Source organism: Macrobrachium rosenbergii, chromosome 8 (genome assembly GCF_040412425.1).
Source record: "Macrobrachium rosenbergii isolate ZJJX-2024 chromosome 8, ASM4041242v1, whole genome shotgun sequence".
Taxonomy (NCBI): domain Eukaryota; kingdom Metazoa; phylum Arthropoda; class Malacostraca; order Decapoda; family Palaemonidae; genus Macrobrachium; species Macrobrachium rosenbergii.
This window is the reverse complement of record NC_089748.1, coordinates 58,009,594-58,034,795: the sequence shown is the minus strand read 5'-3', so window position 1 is coordinate 58,034,795 and position 25,202 is coordinate 58,009,594. Positions and strand designations below refer to the sequence as shown.

Sequence of the window (25,202 nt, the reverse complement as noted above, 5' to 3'; positions counted from 1 at the left end):
TCCATTTAGGTTTAGAAGGACTAAAGGAAGAGGAAGCAGCTGGTATCAAGTGGGAACCCTAACTAAAATTTTCACCTCCTTACTGCTGGTGGGGCTGGGAGAGGGTAAAATAGTTAGGGGTGCTACGGTGCTTGCTATGATACCGTGCATATGCTGTGTCGCATCTGGTTCCTGCTCTCTGTAGCTGAATAAACTAAGAGTCGACCTACTGCTTCAGCGATCGACAGTTCAAATACCACTCCCGCCACCCCCGAAAATAATTTATATAACTTCCCTTCATCGAACTAAGGCCAAGTTCACACAGGCTGCATTTGCAGTCAAGAGCTCGCTGAAATGCAACCATACAAGTTCCATGTAAGGACACCAGTACAGTATATAATGCCTTTTTGGAGATAAGTGCACTTGTCAGTTATGTTTTAACTTTTTTTCATTCCAAATTTTCATATTCTCCAATATAAAACATTTACTTACAATGTCTTTAAAATTTTCCAGCAGTTTGCATTTAAAGAGCTAACCTCATTGATTATGGATCACTAATTTGCATAGCCCCGATAATCTGTAATTTTCCCGTGAAGCATTATATAGCTCTGCTGCTATGGATTAATTTCTTTGATCAAATTCAAATGTTTTCCACGGAAAAAGCGCAATGCTTATATGTTGAAAATGTCAATTCATAAACATTTACATGCGATTAACCTTTTAATAACTGTTTCCATACGCACCATATTTTAGACTTCCATCATATAATCTCCGTGCGTTGTCATTTTTGTTGACAACAAATCATGAGACTAATTAATGCACCTTATCAGAATAAAATAAATTAATTCATTTCATTGTACCTATTGTTGGAACTCACTCTGATCTCGCCTCTCGGATGACAAAGGGCTACACCGCTATTTTTGTTTAATATAATGTATAAAAAGAAAATCAGCCATTTACTTAAGCCACGATATGGGTAGAAATTGTTTAAAAAGTCTATTATAGTAAATTCTTATATTCTAATATTTTTTTTAATCCCAATAAAACAATGCCTTGAAAACTGATTCTCTTTCCTACTAATGTCCATAGATGTTCAATATAGGCCCATTTCAATGCTTTTAAAATATAGCGTGCGTTATTAAATTTTGAGATTAAAGTTTTTGCGTTCAACTATTCATATCTCCATGAGGTAATAAACACAATGCTATTAGTTAATGTAGAAATCTCCTGTACAGGAAACTTTTGAGCTATTAAGAGAAGATTCCCAACAAACACTATCATTTCCGCATCACAGTAGATATCCGCAAGGTATGTGAGGTCAAGAATTTCTATAACCTTTATATCCACAGATATTTTCCACTCACCAGGATTTTTTAAAATCCAGGACATACAATCTTACAGTGAAAAAAAAAACATTTATTGTTCCAATATCATCCTCAGAATATTTGATTTCATTGATAAAATGATGGTTTTAACATGAATTACCAGTAAATGTGATCGTAAATTGACGAAAATGTTTTCAAAGAATGTCCAGAGCGTCGTCTTGTGTCTGTTTGCGGAACTTTGCGGGCTTTTTTAAATGACCCGGCTACTAAACCATAAAACTAGTTCTTGTTTCATTTGACAACTTTTTTTTTCGATAAACGAAGTTGCAGTGAATATTCACATTCATTTTCGTACATGTATTTCATAATTAACTTTCATTTTTTTTAATGCAGCACCTTTACTATTATGTATATTATATATTTTCATTACAGGATGTTAGCAAGCGTTTTCCTCCGCGGCTTTCCACGAAAGTAGTCTGCAGCCGACGTTGTGGAGATTGTAAATTGTGAAATTTGTGTCTTTAGTGGTTCTTGTATCGTCATGCAGCAGGATGTGATCGGGGATTGCCTCGCTTTTCCACAGGTATAAAAATATTTATTTTATTCGTTATGCCCCATTTTTGGGCGAGTTTGATAATTGTAAACTGTAGGCCAACCCTCTGTATTAGGCTAACCCTCGTTTTGATACTGGTAGAGATTTTTATATGACACGGTTATGTTATATAATATATTAATACTTGGCCGTATGATATTTCTCTCAGTCATTATCATATGTGTTATGGATTTAAAGCCAGTGTTTGTGCAGGCAACTCTCCTTCTCTCTCCCGTAGCCTAATATCTGATAAATGGGGGACCCAGTGGGAATCGGGTTTCTTTTTGGGGGGCAAGGGGGCCGGGTTTGATCAGAGAGAGTTTAGTGTACCAACCAAAAAGGCAGTATATACGAAAATAATATTAATATTAAGATCGAGGGATTAATTTAGAAATTTCAGACTGCTATGGTGGTAGTGTGCTGTTGTCATACTAAGTATATGCAGTTGCGTATCTATTTCTTCTCCTTTTATGTATCAGCAATAAAATCGCCCAAAAATGTATGAAGGATGTATATGTAGGTTAAGGTAATCCTACAGTTTAGGAATCCAAATTCACTGCATTACCTAAAGGCAAGGGTATTATTTTATAAGTTGCCAATACACGCTATGACATTGTAATCTACATTTTTGAAAATAGTTCATTCTCGTTATTTTGAACCCCATAAACACTATGCACAAATGATAAATAAAAAATTATTAAAATTACGACTTATGAGGTAAGAGTACCAGCCCCCCCCCCCCTCCTTAGCTAATAGGCTATGACAAAATTGTAACCTGTAAACACCCCTAGGTAAAGTTATATTGGAATTTTGATTTTCTTTTAGTGCCCTATCATTTCCTAGTCATTTTTGCATGAAAAACCCAAAATGATTTTTCGTGCAAAAATGGCTGGCTGGAGTCTTATTGGCAACTTTACCAATTTAGAATTACCAGCAGTTTAGAGAATAAAAAAAAAAAACCAAGGAAATGAAGGGGGAATGTAATTAAACAAAAACATGTCTTAGGGGTTATGGACCCATAGAATTTTGAGAAAATCGCAAATCTCTGTTTCTGTAAGTAGATAAACTCATTTTTTTTTTTTTTTCAGATTTATCAGAAAGTGGCTGCTGAAGAGCAAGAGCCCGTGGCAGGTTCCTACCTGGTTGCTGGTTCCTAAGTTCTCACTCCACAGTTGAAGTCACACTACACAGTTCACATGAGGTGCAGAGCTTTATTCCCTTTGTTTTTTTTTTTTACAATCTGCTTCAGTAAGCAGATAAGCTGCTCATTTTTTAGCAAATATATTTCTGCTTGCAGATGTCAAAAGAAAAAATTAAAAATAGGAAAGAAAACTTGCCCACTCAAGGGAGCAGTGAATTTGGACCCCTAAACTGTAGGATTACGCATTAACGTTGCTTAGAGATTAATATTTACCTCACAGTTGAGAAATTTTCAGGTTGAAGGCACATATTACTTCTTTTTAGCCTAGGCTCTGGTAGCAGGGCAGAAGAGTCACAAGTGAAAGACACACTTCAACAGGGATAGATCCTAACTTAACCTGTCTAGGGAACTGTGCTTTGACCTGGCTGGATGGACCCCCCAGTGTGTCATCACGCGTAGCAGAAATGTTCTGTTATATTACCAATGCATTTAATTTCATGCAAAATATTTTAACTAAATAGCCCATCTCTCCAACTGCTTATGTGTGTTATACATTTTGCCGATTATTGTTGTTGCAAGCCACTTGATTTTTGGTCTTGTACCCCAGTATGAAAACACACAAAAAACATTAGAATAACCATATTTCAATAAGGATACCTAAGGAAGGGCACATTTTCCTAAATGAACTAGATGTAGGTGAGCAGCCCCCTTGGCCTAACCTGCCCCAAAGCTTTGTATATTAAACAGTATACTGTACATGAATGCATTCTTTATCTTGTGGCTTCCCAAGAAGTGTATTATCTTACCTCAATCCCACTACTGATAGGCTGAGTTATTGCATCATTGCATCACTGTCTGAGGATGATGGATCCTCATGCAGCCCATCAGAAGGGGCAGGCTGGACTTGACCACCAAGATGTGAGGATATAATTTTGCAGTATGTAATTAAGCTGCTCTTTCCTTCATACACTAGCCACATTACATAACTAACTGCTTGCTGAAAAATATATAGCTGTAGCATTCTAGTAAATCATTTGAAAATGGGTAAAATTACAAGTGGCTCTTGATCTCATCAGTATTAACCCAGTATGTATCCACCTACGCGTCACCTACTCCAAGGTGCTAGTACAGTAATGAACATGACGGAAGCTCCTTGGGATGCCATGTTTAGTACTAGCCCCTCAGGGATATAAGTGACAAAAGTGGATACATACCTGGTTAATACCAATTTCATCTTAATGACAATGCTGAACTGAATACAAACCACTAGTGATGGGACAGGCAGTTATAATCATGGTTGGCCAAAAAAAAACCTCCAGTTTAAAATTGTCACTTCTCTATGTACAAGTAACTAACATGAGTTCGTTTTTATTCATCCACAAAGCAATGTTAGTGCCATATGGTATTAGGTTGAATTAATCTTGGAATGCCATCTCTGACTAACAACTTTTATGGCTGTATGGCACATCAAGAAGTGAGTTTTTATTTTTAAAGTATTTAAAATGAACTGCATTGTTTTAAATGTTTCAAAAAATTAGGTCTTTGCAGTCAAATATCACTCACTGCAGAAAATTTTTCAGAAGTAATGCTAATGCTGTACTTGCTCAGGTTCTCAAAATAACAGGTACTGTGTGTAGGAAGTTGTTTTAGTTTTCAAAAATGGGTTTCTGATGGGTATTTATGTGAATTTGACAATTGGACATTAACATTTGTTTCAGGTTAACCCTTGTCTAATAATGGAGAACCACACTTGCAAACCAAGGTTATATAGTGTGATATTAGGTTAGAGGGTTTGCCAGGGGCTGCCCATTCCCTGTGGGAACAGCAGCAATGATGATAAATGACAAATATTTATTGGCAAATAATTTCTTTTTGGTTTACAGCACCATGAGTTCTAGGTTAGGACAGGTTAGGTAGAGGGGTCCTTTTTTTCGGAATAGCATAAAACCACCTTGGCATACAGAAGTCTTACAGAAAGCTGATGTTTGGAGGGTGAAATTTCACACAAAGTTCTTAGATATATTGTGTTGTAAGAAGGGGTCTACAAAATATTGAGAGATGTATGGTCTAGCCAAAAAAAAAAAAAAAAGTATTTACGGTGTATTGATGGTATCCCAGGAGGTATTCATGTCAAAATATTGTCATCCATTGAGACCTAAGCTAACTAAATGTTATGCTGGCTTGTGGAGTAAGAACTTGTGCAAGACAGCTGAATCATAAAGTCAAGTTGATTGTAAACATTGCAATAGTTAGTAAAGTCTACATTTTAAATTGGGTTTTCAAGGTTTGAAGTTCCTACTGTGGAGTAAATTCAATACAGCAGTTTTTTAAGTTTATTATTTAGTAAATTATATCCATTGATTCAAACCCAATAGGCTTTTGATTAATTTGTATTTTCCTTTGCTTTTCACTATCAGTTCAGTCCTAAATACCTTTGCTGTATCACCCTTATAAGAAATAAGAAGCTGGTGATTGTGATGTAGCAACAGGGTACACTGCACTAGTAGGCCTATTCAAAATGGTAAACTCTCCTTGCCATCCAGTTTAGTGGTACATATGATGCAATTTTTAAATTGTGGACAGTTACTAACCTTGCTTATCACTCCATTTGCAAATTGTCAACTGTTTGATGTGGAGCATGTAAATAAGGACTATGATGTGTGAAATTTTTTTTTTTTTTCTCTCAAACTTTCAGCCTCAGAAAATAGTTCCTCCTGATGATGCCAGCAGTTAGTAAATCTCCATTGTTTTTCGCTCTTGCCATGCTATTTTGCATTTTGTGTTAAAAACTTGGGAAGTAATTTTGGAAGTAATTCTCTGCTGCAAGGTTGAGCAAATTTAGTACTGTATATACACAAAAGATGAATTATAGTTACCACAGTCTAAAATGACAGCTTAAGCTTAAGACCTTAACTTGATGTTCCAGAATTTCTTAACAAACTCAAACTTCATTCACTTTGAAATCTATTCAGATACTTGTAATCTATTTTCCATGTCTTACTAGTCTGACAGTTATCCATCTGACTGGCAACATAGGCTAATGTAAAATTTTCTAGACCTTCTGAATATTTTTAAAATCCCATAAGTGACTAAGTGACTTTCAAAGTAATGGGACCAGTCTGTAACATGTTTTGTGCTTATTTTGTTTTTGAACATTCACTTACCGAGCATTATTTGGTTATTACTTGAAGAAAGTTTTTGTCGAGATTTAGGTCCTCACCAGGGGCAGTTATCCTGCAAGTGCAGTGTGTGGTTTATCCTAATACGAGATAATAAGGTGCTGTTTCAAGTGGTCTAGAGACTGCAAATTTTAAAGTTTAAGGAAATTGTCAAAAATTTTGGGCCATAAAGAGGGTTTCGTCTTGAAGACGATGTTTTATCTATATATACTGTAATAAAATCCGAGTGGATCTTGTTTGTCCTCCCCGGTGACAGTAGGGGAGACATGACAGCCACCCACCCCCTGCAAACCTGTTTGTCCACCCTGGATGGGGGCAGGGTAGGTAGTGGATCAAGAGGGTAGGGGAGACAGCAGCACCGGGTTCCAGCGCGCATAGCACATGCCAATAAGCTCATATACTAATTTTTATGTTATTGGCTTAAGCCAGAGGCTGCTCTTTGTAGCTCTGAAGTCCTTCCCTTCCCTTCATTCCTGCAGGCAAGCCATGTAGAATATTTAGCTGTACTGCTCCTTCAGACAAGCCACATATAGTATTTAGCATTACTGCTTCTTCAGACAAGCCACATTAGAGTATTTGATATGACTGCCCCTTCAGACAAGCCACATAGGATATTTTAGCTTTACTGCTCGCTCAGACAAGCCACATATAGTATTTAGCTTTACTGTTCCTTCAGACAAGCCACAGAGTATTTAGCTTTACTGCCCATTGCACATATTTTGGTGTTTTACAAAATTCAGTGGGTATTTCTAACCTAGGTAATAAGCCAGATATGCAATAATCTAGCTTCTAGTACCGTGATAATGGGAATTTGCCTCCTAGTCAGGTTTATTTATTTATTTATTTTGACGTTTATTAGCTTCCAAAGGTATCCAGTCAATCCCAACCCCAAGGCATTTTATGTTAATGGTTCTAGGTAGGTCATTGGACTAATTGATTGACTGATTGGATTACATAGCCACTTTGACAACCATTTTGCATATATATCGGGTAATTTTATAAAATTGTAGGCCTGGTAGGTTAAGGCACCGACCTAGTATGTTTACGCAACAAAGTTTATCAGTTAGTTCCATATTCAGTCACTGATATTTTGTTTATATTCTCAAATTGCATGAAAATCCACTGGTCACGTAAATAAATCTCGAGTTTCCATCCACGATTTTGTGGATACCGGATTTTAAAAAATAAAATATATAAGCCTGCCTTAAAGATATTTGAATACGTTTTCTTCGAAAACATCTCATAGAAAACTGAAATGTTTGTCTCCGGTTAAAGCTATAATCTCAATGATAACCCAGATGGATGGGGGCTGTTGTGTAGGTTGTTAATGGTATTTGTTCCATTACTATTAATATAATTGTATATACCACTTGTCGAACAGATTATTGTAGCTGCAGGCTGTTAAGTTTATAAATTTTCAGTCAGGGTTAGAGTTTCGTGTCAAGGCAATCGATTGTATGGAATTTCCTCCACTATTCTGTAAATATAATTCGAAAATTTTTAAATTTGAATACGAAAATATGCTCCGGTTCAAGGTTTGGGCTTGATGTCTGTATAAACAATGTCCGACATCAGGATAATTTCTCTCTCTCTCTCTCTCTCTCTCTCTCTCTCTCTCTCTCTCTCTCTCTCTCTCTCTCTCTCTCTCTCTCTCTCTCCAACCAGTGCACTTGACATCTTCATGTGATTAACAGTTGTACCCGGAAATCAGAATGGACTTTAATGAGTGTGGTAATACAAAGGAAGAAGTGCTTCAAAGGGCTTAATCATGATCATGTCATGATGTTTCAAAAGGAATTGGATTCACGTTCATGGGGGTGGATAACCGTATGAACATGGTTGAGCTATTGTTTAGAAAGCGGTAGTGTAGTATACTAGAGTGGGGAATGGTTTGAGATAACTCAAAAAATTACCTGAGATTGTGTATCGTAGTTTTATTGGAAATTGGATAATTCGGGAAGCTAACTTGGCAGACTTGCAGCAGAAGAAACCACTTTTTTCTTTAATTCGATAGCATAAGTACAAAGAATATCCATCATCGAAACTACATAATAGAACACAAGCATTTCAACGTTGAAACTTGTGAAGGTCGTTTCAGTGTCCTGTATACATTTTCCCTGTATCGTGATACGGTTTTCCCCAGAGCAGTTGCTGTTAATAAAGTAAAAATACTATGGTTTATTTCCTTATATGTGTACCAGTTTTCAAATATTTTGCCAAATTCCAGGAGAATTCAGTGACAATTCGGTCAGTGTACTGTATGTTTTTTTTTTTTATTAATCCTTAAATTGTCAAAGCATGGTCATGTGATATCCATACCAGTGGATAATTTTATACTTTAGTATGACATGAAAGCAGTTTAAAATTCTCTCGTATTGTAAATTTTAATTTTGAAAGGCTTGGTTTATTATGAAATTGTACGCAATTATTTGGCAGTAAGGAATTCTTGAAGGAGTTAAACCAAGAACAGTTCTGTCAATTGTAGCATCAGAAAACAACTTAACACATTTATTTTAGACGTAATCAGGTTCCTTCCAAATGTAGTAATGTTAGTTCCTGTTAGACATCGTCGGACATTTGTATGACAGCATTCACACTTGTAGAGTTAATAATCAGACGTTTATATTAAAGAAAGATGCATTTCACTGGTTAGCTTACAAGGGATGTGAAATCTTCATTTTAACCACGACTCGGGTGGCGTTGGGATTGTATTTTACAGAGACGATTCAATAATAGCCGAAGACAGGTAAGCGCGGATTACTCCATATATGAAAGCGTAGATTCGTGTGTTAAGAAAAATGCAAATTTCATTTTAATTTGTTATTTTAGATCAAATAGCGTCATGCGTCGTAGAGTGCTTGCCCCTTTAGCTGGTATTTCCTGTATTAACAGTCTGGTATGTCCTTTTGTGTTATTTTTCCCTTTGGACTAATATTTTTTCCTTTGTATTATTATTATGTGTCTTATTCTGAAGCCGGGTATTTCTCTCTAATACAAGTCTGTGGTTGTGCTTGAGACATAAAAGAGCCTACCTTGCTTTCCATAGGCTAATGTGGCTTGTTGCCTGTCCTGTTATAATGAGTTCTAATGGTACTTCTTGGCGGCATTAAGTTTGGTCAGCATAGTGGGCAAGTCTTGATGATTTACATTTCACATGCAAGGTTAAAATAAAACAAAACCTTTTGAGGAAACGAAGTAGAAGGACGAGAGTAAGGGGTAGCAAGAAAAGAATCTTTGAAGTTATCTGTTACCTTTCTCAAGCATCGGTGGTTCAGTGGTAGAATTCTCGCCTGCCACGCGGGAGGCCCGGGTTCGATTCCCGGCCGATGCACAGTTTTTGTTTTACGAAAAATGTATGTAGTCATTCATTTTATTGGTATCGTGAGTCATTACTTTTGAGAGAAGTGTCAGTTTTGGATTGTAAACTGTCGGTTAAATGTATATATTTCGTAATATTTTATTTCATTGTTGTGGGTGCCACAGGAAATGATTGATTAATTTCTTTCACTTTTGAATCCCCATGATGTTCGTAGTAGCATAATAGCCCAGTTTTCATATTGTTTGCGCTTCATGAAAAAAAAGTGCGTATAGGAAACGACTTCTCATAAGAAACTCATTTTATTTTACAGATTGGCATCGAAGATTACCTCCATGAGAGCCCATCTCCCGGTAACCATGAGAAAGTCAATACATGCAAGGTTCATGGAGGACACATCCGCCCAGGCCCTGCGTTAGCTGACATAGAACTCCGAGCAGCAAGTGCAAGTAACCCTTATGACGCCTAGTATTAGATTTGTATAGAAACTAAAAGATGTTAGAAAATACGTAAGTAGCAGGCGAAAGTAAACAGAGCAAAAAATCACTGAAGATTTCAGAGTTACGAAGCAAAACTTCCTTAGTAACGTTAAGTTGGTGTTTTAAGTACGTTTCTTTGTTTGCAAGAATGTCTCATGAGAGTTACAGGAAGGAAATTCCAGTGATTGCAAAAAGATTTTATTTATAAAAAAATTGTCTTGCATATGTCGATCGATTGTAGATGTTAAAAGCAGGTGACAGTGTAATGAACACAAAAGAGGTGTGTCTGCCACTTTTTTTTTATTTTTATTCATGCAGTAGTCAAATGTTTCTTAACAGTTAACCGCTGACAGCTCGTTTCCTCAAAGCTTAGATGGTTGACCAGTTTATGAAAATTACCTCGGCAAAGGAGTTTTCTTTGGGAATGGCGAGAGGAAATCTTGTTTTTATAAGTATAATGGTAAAGGTGAAAGCTTCAGATCTTTACGATGGCTGATAGAAAGCATGGTGGAGAAATGGCTCGCCGTGAATACTCAGGTGTTTGAAGATGAAAGGGAGCAGTCTTCTTGTGATATGCATTGTTTCGTTGGTCCGTTTTTACCCATTTAAAGTCTATACATGAAATTATAGCTTGCATGGAATTATATAGATATAATTGATCTAAATTATAGCTTACACACACATTTATTTATATATATATATATATATATATATATATATATATATATATATATATATATATATATATATATATATATATAATTTATATAATAGTAAAATTGCAACAGTAGCTGTGATTGAAGGTGTTTTATGAGCTTCATCTATGGACATGGTAGTCAGGTTGTCATTAGTGCACCTTGGAACGTCCAAACGCATTCTGTATACTGCCACTCCAATTCAAGTAAGATTATATATGCTGAAACACATAATTTATATTTGGGTTATAACCTACCTTGGTAAATAAGAGAAGATTCTTCCATTAGCCAGTCAGTTTGAGTTTTGGAATAGGATTGCACTTTGATTTTAGGTTTCAGGCATTGAAGGAAGTCTTTTTATTCACTGAGTGTGAATCCCACCATCGAGTTCAGCTTATGATTTGTTAGCCTCAAGGTAGTTCCTATTTCTAGGATAAATATTAATGATAAAGTTATTATTACTAGAAAATCTTCAAGCCCGAGGGCTTTATAATAAAGAAAGCAGCCCCGGCCAAAAAAAAGAAAAAGTTAGAGAAGCAAAGAATAAACCATATTGAAAAACAAAAGACAGCTAGACTCGTACGAGTCTGCTTATTAAAAATGCATTTACACAGAGTTTTTAGTTCTGCCACATAGTTCAGATAATTCCATAATCATTTTAGATTAAGTTACTTATGAAAATTGTGGAGTGGTTGATAGATTAGTGGAGAGCGGTCACCTCGAAGATGGAAGTTGGGATATGTGAAATAAATCCTTGATAACAGCTGCAGTCAGTTTTACCAGACATGTCTCCTCATATATTGTACTGTTCTATTCCATTAGTTGACAGGCTCTAGTTTTTAGGATCAGCTGTTTGCATATAATCTAGTAATGTTTGTATATGTTAAACAGTGAACTGCTTAATTAACTTTAGAATAATAGTTTCCATTTTTTATCATGCATAGCTTTTGTGTTACATTTACGGGGTAAAAAAGAATTATAAAGCTTCCATTTCTTATGCAAAGCTTTTGTGTTACATTCATGAAGAAAAAAAGAATACGAAAGTTTCCATTTCTTATGCATAGCGTTAGTGTCACATCTGTGGAGTAATAAAGAATAATAAAGTTTTTTTTTTTTTTTCTTATGCATAGCTTTTGTTATAAACGTCTAGTGCCGTTGTCACCATTTAGATGTGCAGCTCCTGTTAACTCGTGTTGGTTTGTTTTAATGTCATGAGTTGAAAATTTCCTTGCTATCCAGTCAACCCTACTGCACACACACCATGTAAGGGGGTAGTGGCATGAAAGCACCTTACATGGTGCACTGTGGGCAATACTAAAGGTTGTTTGCACTTATCTAGCTAAGTAGATCTGTGAACAGTGGTTAGGTTGGAGCCTCCTGTATGAGCTGAGGAGGAGCTTTAAGACTAAATGCTAGTTCTGCATTCCACAGTGTTATTCTCATGTACAGTGTTTAGACTGAGCTATGAAAAAATATCGGTAAAAAGCACGAGGAAATCATTAGAGGTAATCTCTTTATATTTCCGGATATTATATTCAATTTGGTAGTCAAATTGTTAGTTACCTCTGCTTTTTTATGCATCGTACAGATTCAATGACGAGGCATGGTGGTTTAAGGAGGCAGATTTTCTTCAAGAGGAAGAAAAGTTTCATGGAAACTTTGGTAACAATGGACCCATATATGTCACATTTCTCTTTAGGTTTGTAACTGCTGTCTTGAATATTACCTATAAATGTTTCAAAACAAAAGTAGTATTCCTTGGAAATGTTCTGCTTTCTCACTGGGGCAACAGCTTGAAGGGATTTGCGTAATGGTTAGTTAGATTAAACCAGCTTAATGCCAGTGTGGATCCATGCACAATTGTGGCAAGTAGGTGATGGTAAGGTGTTTATTAGGGGTCTGCTATGGAACTCAGGCTTTGCCCAACCAAGACTACCTGAAGGGTTCTGATGGTTTATAATCCATTTGCTTGAGGTTGTTTTTGCAGTTGATAAACTCACCTGTAAACACAGGTCTTTTTCATGCCATATGTTACAAATGGCACAGTTTGTGGGCTTCATGCAGTATAAAAAAAAATGGTCCCCAAAGGGGGTTAGTGGCGTCAATGCAACTCATGAGGTGCACTGTAGACACTACTAAAGGTTCTTTGCAGCATCCCTTCGGCCCCTAGTGCAACTCTTGTCGTTCCTTTTACACTACCTCCATTCATATTATCTTTGTTCCATCTTGCTATCCACTCTCGCGTAACGATTATTTCAAAGTGCTACTGTGAGGTTTTTCTCCCGTTACACCTTTCAAATCTTGTTACTCTCAATTTCCTCTCCAGCACTGAATGACCTCATAGGTCCCAGTGCTTGTGGACTTTGGCCCAAACTCTATATTCCATTCCTATAAAAAAAGGGTGACTGAACCACTGGTAATTTTGAAGCAAGACTTTAGTGTTCCTCGTAATAAATGTTAAAAATCCTGACCTTGTTTAATTGGTCATAAATAGAAGATACTGTGAAAGTAAATGTGAGTGTGCCAGTATTTGAACAGGTATTGACAGACCAGGGAAAGATGTTGAGCATTTAAATGCCCTTGGATAAACATTTTTTTTTTTCTCTTGTTAAGAATGTTGAGTATCAGCATCAAAAATGCTTCAGAACGTATGGAGTTGTATTTTAGAGAAAGAGTAACACTGTATATTATTATGCACTTGTTCTTGCATACACATAATTCAGTGTGTTATATTTCAGATGAGCAGTTGAAGACAACTAATCAAGTCTGTGATCTGTAATAGAGAGAGGAATAAAGCTCAGTGAAGTAAGATTGTGAGAGAAGCAAAAGATTCTTTTTTATGAAGATGGTAGCACGGCCCGAGTTATCAAGAACTATACAAAAAAAATTTTGGTAAGGCATTTAAAGTTACTATATTGTGAAACTATGTAGGGCAGAATTAAATGGGAAGTAATACACTTGCACAGTTGCAAACATTTATTGATCTCACACACTGAATAAATTAGAAAGGGTAAATTACTTATCACTGTTCAATCACAGAAACACGGTGCGATTCTAATGTTATGACAAGTGATTAACAGCTCATTGCATATTATTAAAATGTCTAAGGCATCTACACTTTTTTTTGGGTTGCTGTTTTGTCACAAGTCATTTTATGTACTAAGGCATTGAAGAGCACGATCACACTAGGAACATTAATAATTACAACGCGTAGAGTCTTACTATATAATACATAAACACTATAATACAGGTCATTCAGGTTGTATTTAGAGGATGCTGTGAAATTGAACATTAGAAATTAAAAACAGGCACTCCGTAAAACACACACTTCATACAGGATATATATGCATATTCAATCTTCACAGTATCCAAACCTATTTTCATTTTACTTGTTGTTCCTTATTTACAAACTATGTACAAAATGGGCTTTATACCTAAAACATTTGGTATTGTTTAAATTACACCAACGCAGATATGCCATCATATAAAGCAAAAAAAAAAAAATTTAAATTCACACTTATCATATGACAAGGAGCATAATGCCTTCTCATAAATTTTTGTATTAGGTAACACTGCATAGTTATATATGTAGTGAAAATTTTTTGCATGAGACATTGGTTGAGGGTATTGTTACATCTGATACAATATATTTATTTCAGAGACCTCGTTTGGTAGGTGGATTGACTGTAATACAACGAAAAAAATTGAATTTAACAATCAGTCTTCACTATTGTATTGCACAGAATCTTTTAGGTTTTACTTATTGAGATCCAGGTACGTATTAACTAAATTAAATTAATTTGTTACCTATTAGGTTAGTCTCTTGGCTTCTAGCATTCCTTTATTTAGGAAGTCACAGCCTCTATCGACTTCTTAATTGTACAAATTTAAGATCACAGACACCATCTCAAATTGTGTTGAAAGATATCTTCCAACTAAAATATCACAGAAAGAGTTTAGAGACAACCTTTTTATGGGGGCGGGGTCAAAAAAGGCTTTTCCCTGTAATAATACATTATACCTCTTTCAGGAGGAGAGATGAGACGTGGAATAGACGACTAAAGAAGACAGCGAATGCAAGAGCACTAGGCGGATAATTAAGCACCCATGGAGGAAAAGCGTTTGAAGAAGCATTTGGAAAGGATCTAAATGAAGAATATTATATAACCTTACAAGGAGAAAATCCTATCGATAAAGTTTGGGCTGTTGGCCTAACAGAAATTACAAGCTTAGGTCATATTTGGGACACTCAAGCACTGGAAGAAACATTCATAATTTGGTCTTTGCAAGAGGAAGTAAGAAAGATATGTGATGTTTCTTTGGTCTACATTCTTCCATAAAAGAAAAAATGCAGACAACTGCATTTCTTCCCCATCAAAGTTGGAACAAAGTGGTTTGATCTCGCCTAGTTGTCTTTCAAAACATGAAGTGAATAGAAAAACTGGAGTTTCCAAGATCTTGAGAAGCCATTTTGTGTAGATCTTCAGAAACATACTTAGAAGAGTAGTGATGACAGCAGTAAGTTACAAACACTTCTCAGCAAGTAAAAATTTCCACAGGGGAGGAAGCAAGTAGTAAGTTACCAAATACATCTTTCTGGGAGAGCACACGCAATATACCTGCCGTCACTTGACTCTTCCATATACATTTTTTTTTCCCTGTAAAGGGAAAGTTCCGTAATTTATGCAATTGTTCTACAAGGTGAAACAGGACATTGGGACTTGGATGCAACATGCCAGGGGGCAAATTGCATCAAACCAAAGTTTCAATGTCCTGCTTCACCCAGTAGAACAGTAGCAGAAACTTCTTAGCTTATCTGTTCCAGATACCTTGCGTACTCCTTCCTGTAGTGACAATGATGGCAGAAACAGAAGCTTCTCTCTTCAAGAGACTATTTGTGCAGGAATGAGATAGACCTCCGGTGCTTATGCATAGTGCCAAAAGCATACTTTCCTCTATATAGAAGTGACGGAAAAAATTTCTTCGTCAGCTGAGTGGAATAGTTTTCATTTACACAATTCTCAAAAAACTATGAAGTAGGCAAGTTGCAGACTACAATTTGCAGGACTTCTCCACTAGAAGGATGGCTTTCAGTAAGAAGTTTGAAGACCTGCATGCCCTCCTAAAACGGCAACTCCCCTTGCTTTTTCTCCAATAGACGAAGGAAGGTAAATCTTGACGAGATAATATGCTTTCTTTCCTCTATGAAGCATGAGGACATGAGCTAAAATTTCTCTTAACCTGGTTTCCTCCAACTACGGCAGATTTTATAAAGCTCCATTCATCCAGACACTTCCACGCCTTCTGCAGAACAACTCTGAGAGGAAACTGAAAAATTACTTCCTGGAAATCCTGCATTCCTTTTGTGCCAAGGATGGTTCCCTCTCCTAGCAGTTTTCGAAAACGGATGAAAGCACATTATACAACAAACAGAAGTGCCAAGTTCCACTATTCAGCATTATCCTACTTTTTTTCCTTATTATTTTATGAACTCGTACGCTCTCTCCCCGAAACAAATCTCAACTTTTCTTCAGAGGGCCACTATAAAGTTCATTGAAGATCCCTAGAAATTGTTTCTGTTGAGCACAGGTCAACAGTACTCAGAGGGACAATGACTGATCCTACAGCTTTTTCCTCATGTTGTGGGTGTTTATCATACAAAGTCAGTCGCAGAAGATATTGGGTTACTTCCTCATCTTCAACCTGTAAAGTAAAATTATCTGATGTACAGCTTATTCAAGAATAAAAATTGATAATTTAAATCTGTGTAGCACCTATACTTTTAATTGTAGAAAGAATGCATATGAATTTAATAGAAATATATACTCTTACATATTGCATTGTTGTTTTCCAAGTTCCTTACCTCAAACTTGAAGTTCTGGTTGAATACAGGAGCTAAACTTGCTCTTCTTGTATCAGTCTTACTTGAAGCCTTAATAGTATTCATCGGCGTGAGAACACAAGCTTCCACCCATACTGTTCCAGGGTTAGTGGTAGAACCTCGACCTTTAACATACCTAGGGGAAAATGTTTATATTCAGTCCCAACGAAAAATATTAAACAATACTATTACTGTATATGCGTACATTCCACACCAGATACTTGAGGTCTTGGTTATAACGCTGTAAATTAAAACGTACCTGGCATGCAGGATGTGCAAAACTAGCGTAGACTTGACGTAATCGTAGTAAACTGAAAACCAGAGCCTGCCTAGTTGGTTTAGGTTTCCTGGCTGTGGTGGTTCCATTCTGAAAAGGAAAGTAAAACCTCAGCAACGAGAAATATTTTAAGCTTCCTCTTTAAACATATAAAGTTAATTTTTTAGTACACACAATTCAGATTGTAAGAGCACGAGACTAGAAACTTCATCAAAATCATGCCAGTCCGGCATACTCGTGACTACTTACGTTACAAAAGCAGGTTTTGGCTCTTCAAATGCTCCGTGAACTCTGCTGGCAGCTAGAGGGTGCAGGAGGGCGTTAAGAATGTCCGGGGGAAGAAACGAGAGGGGGTTTGGTTGGTACATCGTGGTGCCTGTCGACTCGTACCTGGCTGCGTGTCTGAGGGAAAATGTTTCCTTTAGGCAAATATGATTTGACACTTTTCCGAGTTATAACAACCCCTAACTTAAAGTATCAATACTGTAAAATCAAAAGAGAAAAATTTAATAAGTTGAAAGCAACTAAATATTATTTATTAGTGTTGATTTTGTATAAAGAAAAAGGAGCAGCAGAAGTGTGAACTACACCCACTTCCGACGCTAAAGGCAGTGCATATTTAGTATGAATACATGTAAGCTACATTGATCGTGCTTTCCTCTTACTTGATACCAGAGTCATCCTGAACGACTTTACTCTCGATTTTCTGACGTTTAATCTTCTGGACGAACATAGCGAAACAAATGAATACTAAGAACACACTGCACAGGCCGACGAGAATAAGAGCTGTGGCTCCTGCAAAGAGAAAATACTGATGTTAGAGTGGGTAACACATTTTCGGTGACTTAAGTTACTTCGGTCACGTCACAATGAAATCATCAGTTGTTCTGATATTCACGACATAACTGGAAAGTTGAACATTGCATTCAGTAACTACTCAACTTTACACAAGTTTGTGTTAATGTATATAACGTACATCTCGTTGACAGTCAAAATTTCTTTCACTTACATCAAACATAACACCAAGTTACAGTCGAAACTTGGAAAGCTATTCAAAATAATGTAAATATTATAATCACTAGCCTTCCATTCACACAAATCAAGACCTCGATTTCAAGAAAGGATTCCTTGTGACTTTCATTGTAATCTGCCAAGCACGAGGGAACTACAGTATATAGACCCCTAGTATATATATAAAAAAACTATAGCCTATGCTCCAAGAAAAGCCCAAGGCAGGAGAGACTAAATGACACCGAATTCCGGGCTTGGCTCAGCCTTCACAGTGAAACGCCCTGCAAGGATGAGGGAACAAAATATACTGAAAGACCCGTCTCATATCTCAGACCGTTGGTAATTTTTTAGAAAATAATATCGATCACGACCCTATGTTATTTGAATGTCAAAAGATACGACAATTAATAATCATAAATGAAAATGTGCGAATACTAACTTCATGCATACAATGGGTCCTAAGCTGTTATAAATCACTGCATATTTAAATGTCTACAATAGGTGAGCACGAAAAACTTTGAAAATCTTCGTAAAGCAATCGAAACCCATCAATAAAAAAACGAATTCTAAAGTTCACGGTGACCTTGCTAAGGTAAGAAATGTCTACTGTTGAAGACTGGTTTGTTTTACTACAGTTTAAAAAAAATTTGATATTTATGCCAACATAACCATCAGTTCATGCTGAAAAAAAATGTGTAGGCTGTAAAAAGATAAGAGAACTCATTGTAACTAATGTACTTTTTTATGATTATAACAAGCTGTTGAAAAATAACCCTCTTGTATATGGGATGACTTTTCACCAAAAATACATTTTTAATAATTAATAGTTACAATACTTTCAACCAAATAAAATTGATATCCCTAGTCTTCTGTTATACAACTATTATGTGACTCGCAACTTTCTCCTGCAAGAATCACCAGAAATGCAAATGAATACAATTTTCATTCAATTTGAAGTCACGGTTTATAAGGGAACCTTAAAGCCGAAAAAAATATATTCATATACATTTGGCCATATAACACTCGGTGCCCTTCGGAACCACTGCCGAAGAACTCGAGACAAAAACGATCGAGTTACTCATGCAAAAACTACGTGGGATTTCCAACATTTTAAAAATTTAAATCATTTATTTTTTACGTGAGCGAGATCTACAGATGTTAACTGAGAGACTGCAAGACATGGTCATTAGTACGATATACAATTGCATACCTGACATTTGTGGGTAAGACTAATATTAATATAATAATATACGCATGTATGTATATATATATAATTATATATATATAATATATACAGTATATATTATATATATATATATATATATATATATATATATATATATATATATATATATATATATATATATATATATATATATATATATATATATATATATATATATATTTTATATATTTGTACGTCCGAAACGTAAACTTTCCATTTCATTGGCTCTAAGACGGTCGTCAGTCAACCAGTCTATGCCATTAAAACAAAATTCACTGTAACCTGTTTAACAGTTAAAAAGTTTGCTTCATTTAAACTTTTTATCATTAACATTTATTACTGGCATGTCAATCTTTATAAAGAGAGCAATTTCAGAAGGGATTTTGGCTGATAACTCTAGATTCATTTATTCTTTCAATCTCTGTCAAGTCCCTTCGTCTCATATTTCTCTTTCCCCCTGCCCCCCCCCCCTCTCTCTCTCTCTTTCTCTCGTGTTATTGGTTCTTTTACTCTTTCTGCCATGTCATTCCCTCTCATATTTTCTCTCGTTTCATCGATTTTTTCACTCTGAAAACTCTCTCTCTTTCTCTCTCTCTAATTTCATTTCATTGATTCACTCACCCTGCCAAGTTACTCCAACTTATCTCTCTCTCTCTCTCCACACACACACACACACATCGTCCGTAACCTCGTCGGTATTCTGCCTCCCCGATCATGTAGAACGTCACCTTGGAAAGCCAAGGTGGAATCCACGCCAGCCACTAAAGAGATTCCCACAGAAGTTCTGCAAAACCACAGTGTTCACAGACTCCCCCTCCCAGAAAGATACTGTAGTACTTAAGGTGTTCCAGTGTCACGCTAATTGATAGAAGTGGTGCTCACTCGGTGTGGATTAGGTTTCAGGTGTTCTATTTATAATGGAAGTGGCATCAGTTACATCTTATTGTTGAACGTAAATTAAATTTGACGGGGAATGTGAATGTGTGTGTGTGTGTGTGTGTGTGTGTGTGTGTGTGTGTGTGTGTGTGTGTGTGTGTCTGTGTATGTGAATGTGTGTGTGTGCGTGTGTGCCTGTGCGTGTGTGCCTGTGCGTGTGTGTGTGTGTGTGTGAGGAGAGAGAGAGAGAGAGAGAGAGAGAGAGAGAGAGAGAGAGAGAGAGATAATATAATAATAATATTAATCGTTACTGAGAGAGAATAATAATAACAATAATAATAACAATAATCGTTATTTCCAAAATACACTGGGTATCTACAAATCAAAATCACAAATAAACACGGTGTTACATACAGTGGCAATATTCTCAAGCTGTACTATATATATATATATATATATATATATATATATATATATATATATATATATATATATATATATATATATATATATATATAGAGAGAGAGAGAGAGAGAGAGAGAGAGAGAGAGAGAGAGAGAGAGAGAGAGAGAGAGAGAGAGATTCAAATACAAACTTGAAACTTTCTCATTCCAACTCGGAATGCCGACTGTCGACGGTGTTCAAAAAAAAAAAAAAATTAAAAATTAAAAAATTTCGTAACTGAAAGTTCCATTCCCAGTACTCCCAGACAACAAAGGAACAAAATCTTCATTTCAAAACTGAAAGTCCCACACCCTCTACTGCTTCAGCACGAGGCGAATATGATAAATAAAATCGTCCGCATGACGTGACGAAGCAAGAATTCCAAAGGTCGCCGGCAGCAACATCGGACCAGAAAAGACAGTTCGCGCAGTTACAGTTCTCGCGACTGCACCCTCCACCGGCAATAAAAATACGCTAATAACGTTTCTGTTATGTCTACCACTATCTTTGTCTTTGTATTACCTTGGAACCTACGATTGAAATATATATTCTAACCTGATCAAACCTGATTTAATTCACGTATTCGTTTTGCTTTTGTTTCCGATTTTGGGAATGGCAAAATATTCTGTTCGCTCAATAACGGGTTTTGATCTTGCTTAGATACTGATATAAAAAAAAATAGGCACAATTGCAATCTATAACAGGTTTAACCAGAAGTCCATTCTAACTTATTATGAATTAATGAAGATATATCATTACACCGTAAAGAATACGAATCAAGCATGGCATGCCAATCATATAATACGCCATCTGCTGAAAGACGACCTGTCACCCCACCGAAGTAAATCGAGATCTTATTGCAACATGTTCAAGTGCCGTTATAAATCTCAGCGGCTGTGGAATAGCAGAGTAGGTTACAAACACTTATCAATCTTAGTAGAAAACATGCACTTTCCTTATACATACCATTTCCCAAAACTTAGTCGTATTCAAAACCTCTAAACTTGAAAAACTAGTTTAAATGTTATGGACTAATAATACATCAAAAGATCATCAAACGCTAGGCCTTTAAGCATCTCACTAACAAAACTTCCTATGATTCCAATATGTAATAAGGTCTAAGAGAGTTAAGTCTACGAAAAACCAAGAGCTCAATACGTAACAAAACCTGGCAAAACGCGTCTGTATTTCTGCAGAACAGCCACGGGCTAGAACAGCTGACTGAACTGCAATGACATGGTTAGTTAGATACCCCCACCCCCAATAACACAACCCCATGTCGAGTCCTCTCTCTACATATCCCATTCCTATTCGTCACTTTCCTACTCTTACAGACTTCCCTTCACCTATCCCCTAACCCCAGCATACATTCACCGATCTCCCTGGGAGTTGCCAAGCATTCTTTCCAATTTCCTTTTGTTATTTTAGTCCCGCCTCAGATAGCGCAGTAGTAAGAGTTCGTGCGTACGGCTGGCTAGGTCTTACAAACGTTTTCTTAGGGGGGAGGGGTGCTGTACATAAAGAGGCTTTGTCTTACGGCATACTTAAGAATCATTCGTCTTCAGCTAAATGAGAATGGATATCTTGCCTGGTAAGGTATTAACTTTGTCTGATGTAACAACTTGCCCATGAAATAAACCTGGGTCTTCAAATAAAAATGTCTTTATTATATCCTAAACAAGCAATGGGGAAGTTGCTAACGTGCAACGGCCAAGAGGAATAATGAAATTCGGTTCAAGAACTATCAAGAAACAAATTCAGCAGCGATATTCAATACGTTCCCTTAAGGGAAAAGAAAGTGAAGCCAAGATTCACAGAAAAGCCTCAAACCGAGGTTAGTTGTTCTATGGCGCTTAACAATGGGAATAGCAGCCTTATGACGAAAGTAGCACAGTTCATGTTTTCCTATTGTTTTTTAGTCCTTCTTCGGTAAACTTGAACATATCTACTTGCATAATTCCAAAGGTCGCAGACATATAGCAAATTTATTCACATAAATGCAAACTGTACTAGTAGTAGTAATTGTAAACTTACTAGTTTACTGACTTCATCAAAGCTCCAAGCGTTATGAAGAGTAATTTGTGAGTAAGTTGACTGTCTGTTACCCAATAATGTATTATATCACAGATCTGTCAGGAAATTATATTGTGCTGGATATTACCAACAAAATAGTGAAAAATGGAGACTGCTTGCTTGACTCGTACCTGGTACGGTAACGGCAGAGGGCGGGACTAACAAACAAGGAAGAAAAAAAATAAAGGAAAGCTTATGCTCACTTCAGGCGCAAGAATTACCCCCAATATACAAGATGATGTAATTACGATATCTCTTTCTGTTGTAAAGTATTCTGAAAGTAGGGACGCAGTCGTTGAATTTGTAAGAAACAAGTAAAAAAAAGCGCCAAAGTTTCTTCGGCACAATCGAGTTTTCTGTACAGCATATAATCAAGGCCATCGAAAACAGATTATCTTTCGGTGGTCTCGGTATAATGCTGTATGAGCCGCGACCCATGAAACTTAACCACGGCCCGGTGGTGGCCTGTCCTATATCGTTGCCAGAAGCACAATTATGGCCAACTTTAACCTTAAATAAAATAAAAACTACTGAGGCTAGAGGGCTGCAATTTGGTATGTTTGATGATTGGAGGGTGGATGATCAACATACCAATTTGCAGCCCTCTAGCCTCAGTATCTTTTAAGATCTGAGGGCGGACGGACAGACAAACCCGGCACAATTGTTTTCTTTTACAGAAAACTGAAAAAACTAAAGATTCAATCTTTATTTCGTTATCTTCCCCAAAAGTGGCTCTACCCGTGTTATCAGATCTAATAACCACAAAACTGAACAGTTATGTTTTGGTTTGCAAAATTTATTAAGGGATCTTATCGGCGAAATTCCCTTTGGGAATTAAAACTTCGCATAGGTGCCTCGAGCAACCAGAAAAAGCATGCGCGGAATTTCCGACCCGTTAACTTGCACCTTGCATGCTGGAGATTGCAAGGTGCTGGAGACTTGTCTCGCATCGTTTTCTCAAGAGATCCTCTGGGTCAGAAACACTGGCCTTTTGAAGCATATATATATATATATATGTGTGTATATATATATATACACATATATATATATGGATATACATACATATGTATATAGATATATAAATATATGTATATATATATATATATATATATATACATATGCATATACATACATACATATATATATATATATATATATATATATATATATATATATATATATATATATATATATATATATAATTCAAATGCAAACCTAATTTACGAATGTTAAAACACACACACATTTACTTTCCCTCCTGAAATATAAGACTTATTTGATACTCCAATAACAGTCACTTTAACGAAAAATCTTGAAATGCATTAAAAAAACAAGATCGAAAACTAACTAAAACTGGAAGTAACTAAACGGGAACATTAGAAACTTACAATGCCATGAGTGGGTAATACCACGCTTTATATCTTAACCGATCTCACGAGTCCTCGCAGACAATTGGAGACAAAAATAACCTCGTCCGGTTTCCCAAACCCCCTTCACGAAGCACAAAAAAAAAACCTACAGAGCCTCTGCAGGAGGTGGAAAAACACGGCGTCCCGTATTTGGGAGGCAGGCCCACCTAAAGTATAACCAACCTCTAATCTTCAGCTGCTGGAGGCAGCGTCGGCAGGTGAAAAGGGGCTATGGAACTATGGTGCATACGTGACCTATGTCTTGTAGAGGACTCTCTTCACCGGTACCCAGTTTTTTTTCTTTAACTAGGCTACTTCTTGAGCAAAACACGGCAATTAAGTCAATGGCAGATCTTCGACTTCCATTCAATCTGGGTGCGTATGTTTTTTGCAATTTATAACTATTCAATTAAATAATGCCAGCACTTAGTACTACAACGACCGGCCACTCATTTGTAAGTTAATAACTACAACACCAACCTTATTTGTACCCTCCACTAAGTCTCCCCCCCTTAGCTAACAACACCCGCCCTTCCACCCTCCCTCCCTCCACCCCAACGCCATTCAAAAGCGTTTCACCTGCTACACTGAAACCCAACTCATGTCAAATTTAATGGCCCCATCATTAAACCCGTTTGCATATTCGAGAGAGACACCTTTAGTGATGCAACATTCCAACATCAGGCAGTGTCAGCATGTACGTTTTTCCGGGGCAGTCACTTGCTAAACCTGAGAAGACAGGGCTTTCCAGCGGATTATAACGAAATAATCATAGTAGTTAATGTGACAGTAATTCTGAGTTAACAAACAGGAGTGGAAGGATCAGGCAGAGTAGCATGACGCTAGTATGTTAGTAGAAACTTCCACATGTCATGCCTGCACTGAATGCAAGCGAAACCAACTATTTTTATTTTAATACAATTTTGTTGTGAATGCTTACATCCCCTAAAATAAGATTTAACATGACTTAGACCGCATTTGTTGGATGACAATATGATTGTTACAAAGATTATAGACGTGTGTTCGAGCAGCATTAACGCAATTCTCAGAATATGTATGCGAGAGCTAAGCAGACAACTCCCTCAAGTTTCAGGCGTTTTTGTTCGTCGTCTGGAAGAAAATAAGGTCAACCGAGTCAGCTAAATACTGGCACTTGTAATTGCAGTTATTAAAAATTCATTATTCGAATACCGTTAGTTGTAGTCAATTTTATATATATATATATATATATATATATATATATATATATATATATATATATATATATATATATATATAATATAAATAATATATGTATATA

General features: G+C 36.5%; 1 protein-coding gene, 1 long non-coding RNA gene and 1 other non-coding gene across 3 annotated transcripts in view; 2 read left to right on the top strand and 1 right to left on the bottom strand.

Annotated features, from left to right (window-relative positions):
- The first annotated feature begins 1,736 nt into the window (after window positions 1-1,736).
- On the top strand, window positions 1,737-16,544 carry LOC136840909 (uncharacterized). The gene is made up of 5 exons (XR_010853779.1): window positions 1,737-1,887; window positions 2,985-3,097; window positions 9,846-9,981; window positions 13,445-13,598; window positions 14,737-16,544. It is a non-coding gene; the product is annotated as an uncharacterized lncRNA (long non-coding RNA).
- On the top strand, window positions 9,477-9,547 carry TRNAG-GCC (transfer RNA glycine (anticodon GCC)). Its single transcript has one exon. It is a non-coding gene; the product is annotated as a tRNA-Gly (tRNA).
- The window catches only part of LOC136840908 (uncharacterized), a 422,511-nt gene continuing 410,977 nt past the window's right edge, over window positions 13,669-25,202 (bottom strand). The window contains exons 3-7 of the mRNA XM_067107873.1: window positions 17,530-17,659; window positions 17,114-17,266; window positions 16,847-16,954; window positions 16,570-16,723; window positions 13,669-16,409 (exon numbers count right to left, since the gene is read on the bottom strand). Coding sequence (XP_066963974.1) covers window positions 16,257-16,409; window positions 16,570-16,723; window positions 16,847-16,954; window positions 17,114-17,266; window positions 17,530-17,659 — 698 coding nt within the window. The 3' untranslated portion in view covers window positions 13,669-16,256. The remainder of the gene's footprint in view (window positions 16,410-16,569; window positions 16,724-16,846; window positions 16,955-17,113; window positions 17,267-17,529; window positions 17,660-25,202) is intronic.